Source organism: Lissotriton helveticus, chromosome 3_1 (genome assembly GCF_964261635.1).
Source record: "Lissotriton helveticus chromosome 3_1, aLisHel1.1, whole genome shotgun sequence".
Lineage (NCBI taxonomy): Eukaryota > Metazoa > Chordata > Amphibia > Caudata > Salamandridae > Lissotriton > Lissotriton helveticus.
Genome location: NC_136061.1, coordinates 46,419,447 through 46,431,992, shown reverse-complemented (window position 1 = coordinate 46,431,992; position 12,546 = coordinate 46,419,447). Strand labels below are relative to the sequence as shown.

Genomic DNA, 12,546 nt, shown 5'->3' with positions numbered 1-12,546 from the left:
CATGTCTTTGTGCCATACCAGGTTAAAATCCCCCATCACTATCAAGGCACCCTCAACGAATTCCTCCACAATCCTCAGCAGGCCCTGTACAAACCCATTCTGACCTACATTGGGAGCATACAAGGCCATAAAAGTGCACAACTTACCGAGGAGCATCCCCTTAACCATTAGCCAGCGGCCCTCCTTGTCGCTACGCACTCCCATAGGTTGGAAGTGTAAGGACGAGCGGTAAAAAAGGGCCACTCCCCTATGCTTCGTGGGGGCTGAGGACCTATAAACGATGGGGAATTGCTTATGCTTAAGGCGGGTTTCATCTTTCCAAGCCAGGTGAGTTTCCCGAAGGCCCACCACGTGTAACTGATGATCAAGGATATACTTCCAGACTTTCTGGCGTTTCTGGGGGGAGTTCAACCCTTTCACATTCCAAGTACCTAATGTGAGAGGCATCACGAAGTTAGAGCCCCACCCCGCTCTACAATCAGTAGTGTTCTGGCAGACCTTCCCCTCCCCAGCCAGGACCAGAGCCTCTCAACCCTCCCCCAATCGCAGGGGTAAGTAGGGCCTGACAGTTGACGCCCAAAATAGCACCACGTCATGCCAGGAATAACCCACAACCCCCTTCCCCCCTCCAGTCCACCCAACACAGCACATTCGAATCCTGTCGACCACCACGAGTCACACACACAAGTCCTTTTGCTACCACCACTACCCTCCCAACCCTTCTCCCCCTCTCTCTCCCCCCCCCAAACTTTTAGCAAAAACTGGATCAAGAAAGCGGTGCAAGAGAGAACAACAAAAGGCACCGCAAAGGGCCCCTTCAACAAAGACCGTTGAGGTCGGGGTGGCATGACCAGACAGTGTCCACCCCACACACATGTCCGGGGTGAAAAAACCCAACAAAACAAAGTGAAGCAATGGAGAGCCTCTAAAAGAAGCAAATATTGAAGATCAGAGGAGCTGACAGTCCCAGAATGTGGACGTCCGTTGGTACCATCAAAGATGGGGGTCATGGCAACAGTTAGTGTCCCCCCAGATCCTCGGACCGGGGCGTCTTCCCAAAAGTACATAATTACCCACGGTGCCTGAAAGGGAGATGTCCCTCCGACGCCAGCCAATCTACCTCCCTGGGCTCAGGCCGCTGAAGAGCTATCTTGTGATGGCGCCACCGTCACCGTTGCTACAGAGGCAACTGCTGCACCTCTCTCCTGCAGGCTGACTGTGGGATCCGGCCTCCCCGATGCAGTAGCCCGACCCACTCTTTGCCAGGACGGGGAGCCCCACCTCTGCCTCGGCGGGGAGCCACCTCCTCTCGGAGAGGGGGCAGCATCATCCAGGCCCAGGAGGTCCTTGGCATCCTGCAGGGATCTGACTTGAACCAACCTGTTCTGCCATGTGAAGATAAGGCGAAAGGGATGGCCCCAGGAGTAGGCCACATTCTGCTCGCGCAAGAAGGCCGTAACAGGCCGAAAGTCCCGTCTCTTCTGAAGCGTCGAGGCCGCCAGGTCCTGGAACAGCTGGGGAATGTGGCCCTGAAATTGCAGTGAAGAAATCACTCGAGCCTTTCGAAGTATGCGTTCCTTCAGTTGGAAGTTGTGGACGCAAACCAGGATATCAGGGGTGGAGCCCCTGCATCCCTTGGCAGACCAACTCTATGGACCCTGTCCATACGAATCTCGTGGAGGTCATCCTCTCCCAGGATCTGCAGGAAGAGAGCCTCCACATAGCCCCGCAGGTCTCCAGCCTCACCGTCCCAGGGCACGGCTCGGATGCGGATGTTGTTCCGGCGGGACCTGTTTTCCAAGTCCTCCACGTGGGCCTGGAGGTCCAGATTCTGCTCCGTGAGCCAGAGTACATCCTGTTGGAGTTGGTGCACATCGCCAGCCAGCCCTAGATCATGTTCCTCCAGCGTGGCCACTCGCTCCCCAATGCCATCTACATCCCTCCTCACCTCGCGCAGATCTGAGGCGAGCGGAGCTCCGAGATGTCCTCCTTTACGGCAGAGAAAAGTTCCAACATGAATGCCTTAGTGGCGGGCGCCTCATCATCCTTCTGTCTGGGCGAGGAGCTGGGACCCGGAGACGTCGTCTCCTGGGTTCCCCTCGGTGGGGCATCCTTGCCTGGCTTTTCCTTACAGGGTTTGGAGGACATTGCGCCGTCCCTGTCATACCCACTCCAGCGAGACAGAGCGTCAGAGCAGACCCTTCTACCCACTCGAAGGCTACAACGTGTAGAGTAGGCTCCACGTGTCCCCCTCCCCGTTGCAGCCGTGAAGCAGGGGGCCGACCCAATGGAAGAAACCACCTTAGATACCGTCGCTCCCCGGGATCCTTTACTCACGCCAGAGTCGAGGTGGTCCAGGCCAGTCCACACCAAGCACCCGCCGTGTCAAACTCGCTGCTCTCTGCTACTCTGGGTCAAAACTCACAGTCGGGCTCCTCCTGTAGCAAGGGCGTTGCACCAGTCAAGGCCCCGATGGCCGTCCCAACAAGGGACAGTGTCCGGGGGCTGGGCAGGCCGTGTTACCGCCGTGTCGCTCCGGGAATTCTCCCACAGGGGTCCGCGAAAAGGTAGGGCCGCTCACAGGCCCAGGCAGGCTGGTCGGGTCTCCCCCGCAGCGGGGCGACTCCGCTGTCAGAGACACCCACAGTCCGGGGGGGGGGGGGGGGGGGAGGGGCAGGGTGGGAGAGCGCTGCAGTACACCCGCTAGGCCGCCGATCCCCGGCCTTTCCTGCCAGCCCCCGCCGTAGCCGACGATGTGTCCTGGGCTTCACCTCCGTTGCTCTCAGGGCCAAGAGACGAGCACTCCCGTCGCCGTGGCCTCAGAGTTGACCACGTGGAGCCGGCCCGGAGCTCCGCTCCGCTTCGTCCCCGGGCAGTAGAGTTAGGTCCCCATGGCCACGTGCAGCAGCTAATCAAAGCAGAAAGGGGAGACCAATAAGGCCATACGGAACATTGGGGGCACTGTGCCTAAAAACGTCTCCGAGAGCACCCAGACTGGGAGTTGCTAGGTTCCCCCGGATGCTGCGTGGGCACTGCTGACCCCCGCCACCTGCCAGGCGGCCTCCGCTCCCGGTCCCGTGCCAAACCGCAGCTCCCAGCGGCTCCTCACAATACTGCTGTAGCGCTACTGAAACCCAGGAGCTCCACGCAAGAGAAAGCGTCCGGGGCCAGGAAGGCGCGCCCCCGCAGCGCTGCTGAAGGTCTCGTCCAGGGCTCCCCAAGGAAGCCGGGCCGATCCCAGGTCCGGGGTCAAGCCAGCCAAGCCCCCTCCGCCGTAGGGTCTCCTCGCTGTCGGGGCAACACAGAGTTCGAGGGAGCCGCGGGGGGGGGGAGGAGAGTTCCGCAGCACCTCCGGTCGTCACCTGAAGGCCGCTGATCCCCAGCCCCGCTTGCCACCTCCGATGCAGCTCCGTACGTCCCGGGCTCCCCTGCAGCCTCACCAGGGGCCGGGGGTGATATCGCCAGCAACACCGCAAGGGAGCAATGCGGGGAGGCAGGTGCTCCAACGGAAGTGCGGGTCACTCTGCAAGACGTCTCTCCGAGCGCAGCGGCGCTCCTCCCTCGGCTGCCCCGCTCAATCCAGGCCCCGGACTTCCAGTGCTCCGGAGGGTCAACTCACACCGCCGGACACAGCTCCCCCTCCCCAGGGTAACAGCGGCCAGGTAGGACAATGAAATGCGTGCAATCCAGGGGCTATAACAAGGCTTAGATAATAATGGTGGCGCCGGAGGGACTCTGCAACACGTCCTACTCTGTCGCCATCTTGGCCACGCCCCATGTTTTGGTTTTTAAAACATAAATAAAAGGCATTGTCATTTACAATGCCAATCGCTTAAACTTGTGTAAATGCGAGACCTATTGTATTGCAAATGCTAGTTTTTGTGGGTTTTCGTTTTCACTTTTCCGCAAGAGTTCTCCAACTTTACTTTCTCTCGCTCACCAGGCCTTTCTGCCCTCTCTATTATCCACCTACCCTCCCTCCCTCCCTTCCTCATTCACATCTTCTCGCGTTCAATGTCTGTCGCCTCAATCTCTTCCGTTCTCTCCCACTGCCTCCCACCCCGCGCACATTCTCCTCTTGTACTCTTCTCACTCCCTGTCCTTTCTCCATCTCCATCTTTCTCTGGTAGCTCCTGTGCTCCCTCTCTCACGTGCCATTTCTACCCACACAGATTTAGTCGAAGCACTGAGAGGTGCGGGTGGAAGGAGGACCAATGAGGAGAAAGAATGGTGTAAGCACCAGCGAGTTCCATGTCACAGCAATCGATTGATGCTGTCTGGACCACTTCTGGAGCGCCCCTTTGCTTCAAGGGCATTCTGTCATCCCTAAATAACAGTAACCGGCCCATCAAAACGTGTTGTTCATTAATGTATGCGTTCGTCTGTGACGCCGCCATCTGACTGTACTTGCCTGGCTGCGTGCCCCGCCCATTCACACCCCCAACTCCCCTTTGCTTCGTGCTCAGCAGTGGCCTTACACATCAGTTTGGAGCTCTCTTTAATACAGGTTTGGGTGTGTGATTCCCTAGCTCACCTTAAAATCTGTAGAATTAAACCGAAGCACAGCGCCAATAATTGGCGTTTTAAGAAGACGCGTCGGTCACTGTGACGCTTACCCCATGAAAACTTGAGGCTGAACCGTATGAATTCCCAGACATGTCAATGGCAGGCTTAAGGGGAGAGGGGTGGCTTAACGGCTAGAGCGGCCGACTTTGAAGATGGGGAACCAGGCTCGAGTCTCGGCAGGGATGCTTAACATCCTGTGGTTGTGGGCAAATCGCTTAATCCCCCCCTGCCAAAAATGAATGTGCCCGTCTGTAATGTACCCGCGGTGCTCGTGTAAAGCATTCTGATACCTTTAGGTCGAGTTTGCGCTATATAAAATTACAATTAATAATAATGGAGCAATCAGGCTCGCGGATCACTGTTGTGGAAGATGGGAAGAGAGTAAAAGTGCATAAAAGAAGCTGTCCATAACCATGTTCGCGCCAGACGACGATATGCTATACATATAGCTCCCTTGTATTTAAACCACATTATTATCACAAATGCACTGTAGGTTAGCTTTCAAGCAGGGGCCTCTATGGTCTGAAAACGTTTGTACTACGCCATAGTCGTGCTGCTTCTGAACTTTACCTCCCTGTCGTCAGGTTAATAACATAACATTAATAAAAACCAAAAGCGGCTAAATAAAGAGCAGGAGAAGGTACTCCTGCGTTCCTGGGGAATTATCGACGGGTTTAGCCAGCTCGGCTGTCCGCGCCGGCCAGAGGAAGCCCGTAAGAACGGTACACGGTCTACGGACAGTGAGACTGTACACGCTGTGGTGTCCCTGTCAAAATATGTGGGGGAATACGTTCGTTTTCATAAGCTCCTCTGGTTCAGCCTTTGGAATAATAAAGTACCCACCAATTAAGAAGGCAAGGGCAAAGAATTCCCGAAACAACAAAGGAAAAAATGTCCGTTTAAATCAGTTTTCTGCCTCTGTTGAAGGAGAGAGATGCTGGGTGAACGTTGGGGAAGCAGAGGGAGGGAGTCTGGGAGGAGGATCACTGGCTGTGTGGAGAGGACATGGCAGCAGGGTGATCTCTTATCTTTATGGGGCCATGTGTTTGGCCCCATAAAGATAAGAAACTACTTTGCGAAAGAGCAAAGCAGGTGAGCCAGTCCAGTTCGGAGACAAAGGGCGTGAACAGAAAACCCTCATTTCCAATGGCAGGCCACCGTTTAGCATAAACGGTGACGCCAGCCAATGGAAATGAGGGGCGGGGCTTAAAGCCCTTTTCTAAAAGTCCTCTCCTACAAAATCTCTAGCGGAGTCGGAGCAGAGCTTTTGACAGAGGGTGAGAAGAGGCCCTTTCGAGACCCTTTTGAGGGTGTGGTCACGTTCACTGTGATCTTGATAATCGGCTCAATCAGGCACTGGTAAAACGAAGAGTAATAACGTGAAATGACGACTTTTCAAGTTGGAGTGGCACGTTTTATTATCACAAACACATGTGCATCAATAAGGCATATTGCTAGAGATCACTTTTAAAAGCTCTGGCTTCACTCTGCCAGGAAGCATGCAAGGAATCAATTGTCTCTAAAAGTATTGCGATGCAAACAGAAGTGGCTATCTATTAAAAGACGACTTTCAGTGTAAAGAGGAAACGTTAAGAAGGCATTAAAAAGCTGTTCAAGGAAATACGTTGCCTTTACACAATGTCCCTGAAGAGAACCATCATTGCAGGTTTAAATATTTTAGCAAGAATAAAATACCAGAGGTTAAGATTCTTAAAAAGGCATATTAGAATTTTAGCTTGATTATACAAAGTACATTTCTATCAGGCCTAGTGCCTAAAAGCACCTGCCTAAGGGAAAGAACCCTAGAAGATCTAATGCTAGAAAGATATCTTTAGCTAATGCAAGGAATTGGGTATGGATGAAAAAGCACTTATCAAGTTGAGATATTTAAAAGAGTTTAAGCTGCTATCTCATTCAGGAAGGCATCACATGGTAGAGTAGGGTTGCGCGTCCCAAATCAGATAGCCAGTTGACCGGAGAACCACCCAAAGAGTCAGCTTGGAAAGTTCTGCCTTCTAATTGTGATGGTGAATCTTTTATACCTGAAATCACAGAACTGACACAGTCCTGACGTACTTTCTGACGCAGGTGGCTTGACCGCATTGTCCTAGGACGGGGGCGGTCAGGTGTCCTAACGGTCGGTTGGCCATGCTTGACCGCAGAACAGTGTGAGAACATCTTGTTCTGTACATATTTCTAAAAATGTATGTGTGACCGGAATCTTACGCTAGGTGCTAGTTTTGCAAGAAGTTGCGGCTTATTTCGGCAAGCTAAGTTTCAAAACAAGACTTCAGTGGAAAGTCCCAGAAAATGTGTCAACCTCCACCAGCTGGGTCTTGTATACGTGTATGTGGGCGTTGGCCTTGAGGCTGTGGAAAATTACTGTACTTCCCGTCAGGCCAATTTACCACGTTATTTTTCAGTGTAGCAAAAATGCATTTTTAACATTATTGTGGCCTACTGCACACTATTAACCTAAGGCATGTCTTTTTGGCCTTTGCCTTGGGTCTATAACCCCGGGATTCAGGGATTTTGTGGGATCTAATTTGTTGATCATGCATAGCAAAAATTGAGGGTTTTAAGCATATTTTCAGGTTCTCTCTGATAGGCCCATATGTGACATTTTCTCTATCAAGGCAGCTAAGAAGTGCTCTTTTTGGTGATCAGATGGTAGAGCGTGATTTTAACCCTTCATCACTTTGCGCTGCACCCCACGCGAGACCTAAAAAGGAGATGCGGGAACCAGGGCCCTGAGGCGGAGGTCTCTTAGGATTCTGCCGCTCTTTTTTCTCTAGAGCCTCACATGTGTAGTGTCTCTGAGACCTAGTTTTGTTAAAAATGGAGGGGAAGCTTGAACATATCTTTGTAGCTTGCTTTAAATCTTTAACAGGGCAAAGGGACAAACAAATCTAAGTTACATATATGCCTACTCCTTTGGAAAATACATAGACTACTTCTTCAGGAGCAACACGTGCATAGCCACGGCAGGATCAAGAGCGTTTATTTTATGTAGATATACATGGTTTACTGCAGATGAAACGTGGCGTAGACTGAACAAATTGCACACCTGCTGCAAAATCAAACATCATATACCAGTCTGATTATAGTTTTCATCCGGGCAATCTATACAGGATTCTTTCTGCACATACAATAAACGTACTACTCACCTTGGATCGTTCCTGGACCACCAGAGCATCTGCTTCCTCGTACCACACACCACTGAGGTCAGAGACTAGCAGAGCGTAGCCAGTATCGGTGAAGCAGACCTTGGCCATGAAGCGAGAGCTGCCGAAAGAGACTGGCTTCCAGGGATCTGCGAGAAGACATGAATCCAGATCCTGCATCATCTGTCCTGCAAAAATAGAACACATGCAGGGTTAGGAGGTAGAAATGGCCAGATGAACACAGTTACAGCAAGCCACCACCCCCACAACCAAGGCCAGGAGGTACTGGGAACACCTTCACATGTGGAATCAGATTTAAAAAATGACTCAAAACAACACAACTCAAAACAAATCATTTCATATGAAATACACAGTTTCCATGCAAAATTGGAAATCTATTTTTGAAAACACCAATTAGGGCAATTAATATTGTTAGGTGTCATCATTTGTATAATAGCACCTAAGCCTTATTACTACGTTTACTTATGCAAATAACACAACCTAACCAGATTTATTGATCATATTGTGCAAACATTCCTTTAGTCGGGAGTTTTTTTGATGCATTCAGAGTGTCACTTGCCTGGTCAGTAGCACGATTGCAGCTTCGAAATTGTTTTTGGAATGGGACATTTTTCCTATTAACAAAGCAATGAAAACCTGACTGTTGCTTTTAAGTAAATGAAAATAAAGCTAACTAGTTTCACTGAACCTTTGAAATAAAGTCATAATTTCTATTTCTATATTATTTATATGCCAATAGTACACCAAATTATTTAAATTAGAACAGATTTCCCTTTAAAGTACACCAACTACTCAAAATACAAAAGGCACACACGCATAACAAAAGGGAAAAGAATGAGAAAGGGAACAAAACTCGCACCTCTCACCAATAAAAGATCTAGGATTAAAACAATATTGCTCACAACCAGCAATACTTGTTTAAGAAAACATAACGAGTATTTCCAAAAGATTCCAGGCTGCCCTTATCTTTTAAAAGTAAATAACATCAAGGCTGCTTAACCACATTTTGAAACCATTGTTGAAATTCATTTCGGTTGCCGAATCATCCTTTTTAGCAAAACATACAAGATGGACAGAATGTTGCACAATGGCAAAACATTCACCCCCAGTCACTGATCTGGGTTTAATCCATCGTTATTTTGCTCACCAAGCCACCCCAGTTCAGACATGGCCATATGCAAATCAGTCTTGACCCTGTGCCTCATGGGAACAGTCCAGACCGAACTGCCAAGCCAGGTCTTCCCTGGTCTGGAATCAAGCATCCTAGGACCGGATTCTGGCTATCAGCCGTCTTCAGCCAGGATAGCTTGACTCCAGTGGCGCAGTGAGCACGGGACCCACGTCTGGGCATACCCTTCCCAAATAGGGTGAACAGCAAAACACACAAGATGATGGACGGAATGTTGCACAATGGCAAAACATTCACCTCCAGTCACAGATCTGGGTTTAATCCATCGTTATTTTGCTCACCAAGCCACCCCAGTTCAGACATGGCCATATGCAAATCAGTCTTGACCCTGTGCCTCATGTGAACAGTCCAGACCGAACTGCCAAGCCACGTCTTCCCTGGACTGGAATCAAGCATCCTAGGAGCGGGGACTGGCTATCAGGCGTCTTCAGCCACGATAGCTTGACTTCGGCACCCACATTCAGATGGAGGCTGATGATGAATCCCAAGCTACTGTTGAAGCCTCACACATCTGTACCATGCATCTGTTTTGTTATTGGTTGAGATGGTACTGGCCGCTGCATAACTCTGGAGCATGTGCCCCTGTCCCGAATTATGAAGCATAAAGTCTTTGGTGAGCTTTACTTTTTCGGCCTCATCACACTATGACAATAACACATGTATGTCCACTAGAAACTGATTTGAGACAAGGGTTGGGATCTGTGGGTTGGTGGGTCACACCCAGTGAGCCCCTCCATTAAGTAGAACTACAATGAATGTTGATATTCATCATAATAGATGACCACAGTAATCATTTATTAAACTCTAGTATACAATTTTTCAAACTTAATAGAGAAAACAATACCTCTAATATAGACAGGTGGAATGCTTTTAGGGACTTACAGTGCAGAGGTAGTTTGCGTCTGAGGTGTGCTCCTTTTTTAGTCAAGTCAAAGATTCTTTATTTCGCTGTATATCAATTGCATAGACCGTGCATAAAATACAAACTACGTTATACATTATATTTGAGCTAATAAGCAAAATAGGACTATCTGTACAAAACGTAAAATGATACATTATTAATAATACATAAAAAGCCCTCCAGCATTGTATAAAACTTTAAGTGCATCGTGCCATCACAATACAATTCATTATCACAATACATTATTAAGGTTTATCTTACAACCCTTTCTCTTTGTGAACTCCTGCTCTTCAAAGAGGACCAAAGGGATGATGCTAAAGAGTAGCATAAAAAAAGTTTAGCTTGAGGCAAATGGCGACAGCCTTCATCCCGTCGTGGACGTTGCTCTTGGCGAAGTATTTTCATGGAGGACAGAAAAGGTTCATGTGTCATTATGTGTTAGATCGTCACTGCTTTTCTAAAAGTTAGTACTTCAGGTGGTTTGGTCTTGTATTAATAAGTTAGTTAATTTTACTCGCTTTATGTGCATATATTGTAATTCAATTGGAAAATTAGAATTTCCCATTGTCCTTATGATTGCTTAATATCCACATAGGCAACCAACGTTTATAGGTTTGATCATCTTCTGTTCAAGATAGGTGTATCCATTGTATTTCCTCATTCACTCCTTGTTTCGTACTGGATGCCTGTAAATCAATCTTTGTTCGTTCCTTAGTAGCCGTTTCTCACTTGCTGATGGTGGCAGTTTCTCAACTATAAACCAAGAAAAGTCATTTTGTATGTGGCCTAAAGACAGAAAGTGATGCATCATTTTCGTGATGGTTTTTTTGTTGTTTTTTTTTTTACACCAGAAGGTACTTCTATGCTCATTGATGCAATATCTAACTTATTCTTTTGGTCACGCCGACATACTCTAAGCCATATTTGCATATAATTATTTATATCACATTTGTGTTGTTGCAGTTGGTAAGTTTATTGAGGACCCAGGGGGTGCCTAGACCCAAGTCTAGGTCTTTCGTAGCCTTTGTAAGTGGGCAGATATTGCACTTGCCGCAGGGATGGTGGTCGACCATCTCGGGTAAATTCCAAATCGCTGCCTTGGAGTGTTGAGTTCTCCTTCTGTTTGGGCCTCGTATGCACCAGTAAGTCTTTAAGCGCTTTTCCTCTCCTGAACACAAACACTGGTCTCTCAAAATTGAATGGAGGCTGATGTTAAAGTTTTCCAGTGCCATAAGACTATCTTTTTCATTGCATTGGAATGTGTATAGTTATTCTTATATAGCGCCTAATCACGAACAGGTCTCTTAGCATTTTCTATAGACTTCTTTAAGATAGGTTATAGCAAAAACTACTGAACAGATTTACAACAAATTCATCAGGAAGCTAGATCTTAGTCCAAAGATTGCGCTTTTTGTGATTTAGTATAAATCATATTTTGAGATATTAAGGGTAAAAAATGATTGTATATTTTAGCAGTTGGGCTCACAAGAGTCCTGGGAGTGTCCTGCAAGAACGCGAAATAAAAAAAAATATGGAGGCCTGTGATTAGTCGAGAGGCCAATTTTGCCTGTCAGTCTTCGCGCTTTTGCAGGAGCAAGAGGCTCCCAGGCTTCTCACGAGTGATCGCTCTGAAAGGCTGGCTGTAGGAATTTTAGAAATGAAAAATGGCTGCCATAACCATTTACTGTGAAAAATTGGAGATGTTGTGGAAATGAAGTAAAAAAGCTTTATAAGGATAAGGGGGCAGAGAAATGGCATGCTGTCCCCCTACATTTAGAGAGGAGGTGTCTAGGATAACTACTGTGAAGATAATACATTTATATTGTTTTAAAGTTATTTTTATGATCTCATAGAACCCTCACGGGATCGTGAATAGTAAAAAGTAGAGGAGTCCTCAGTATACTCTATTAGTAGGAATGCATATTGTGGTCCTTGTTTTTGAGAGAATGTGTGTGACAGGTAAGTACTGCGCTGATTAGAAGGGTAAATATATTTTTTTAATTTTACGATCTAGCATGACTCTTGATAGTTCATGAAAAATAGGAAGGAGGAGGTGATGTTTGAATACACTCTGCTATACGCACTTGTTACAGTATGAAGGAGACTTACTGAAGATTGTGTTTATTAGAATCTATTTATGCTTATTGGTTTGAGAAGAGTTGTGAGCAGAGTTAAGGCTCATCCAAACACCCTATACCAGTCATCTGAGAGAGATGTCTGAAAGGAGAGGTCAGTCTCTCTCCACACCCTACTATACACCCATCATTACAGTGAAAGGTCTCAGCAGAAAGGCCTGTCCCTCCACACATCCTACTACACACACCCAGCATCCGACAGAGCGGTCTGAAAGGAAAGCCCAGTCCCTCCCGACAACCTACTATGCATACCTATCATTACCGAGAGAGGTCTCAGCAGAGGGCAGTCCCTCTGCACACCCTACTATGCTCACCTGTCATCTGAGAGAGCTCTAAAAGGAGAGGGCAGTATCACCCTACTACACACACCTATCATTATAGAGAGGTTTCAGCAGAGAGGCCACTCCCTCCACATAACCTACTATGCACACCCGTCATCTGAGAGAGAGGTCTAAAAGGGGAAGACAGTCCAGTCCCGTCCCATACCCTACTACACACCAGTCATCTGAGCGAAAGGTCTGAAAGGAGATGCCAGTCCCTCTCCACATCCAACGGGAAATAGCCTTTACT

General features: G+C 48.2%; 1 protein-coding gene across 6 annotated transcripts in view; it reads right to left on the bottom strand.

Moving 5' to 3' along the window:
• The window catches only part of NHEJ1 (non-homologous end joining factor 1), a 1,839,518-nt gene that overhangs the window by 1,773,814 nt on the left and 53,158 nt on the right, over nucleotides 1-12,546 (bottom strand). For 4 of the 6 annotated variants that reach the window (XM_078679206.1, XM_078679207.1, XM_078679208.1 and 1 more), the window contains exon 2: nucleotides 7,734-7,918. In XM_078679206.1, the coding sequence (XP_078535332.1) occupies nucleotides 7,734-7,913 (180 nt within the window). In that variant the 5' untranslated portion in view covers nucleotides 7,914-7,918. Of the gene's footprint in view, nucleotides 1-7,733; nucleotides 7,919-12,546 lie in introns of those variants that run through there. The other 2 variants (XM_078679209.1, XM_078679211.1) reach the window with 1 other exon arrangement.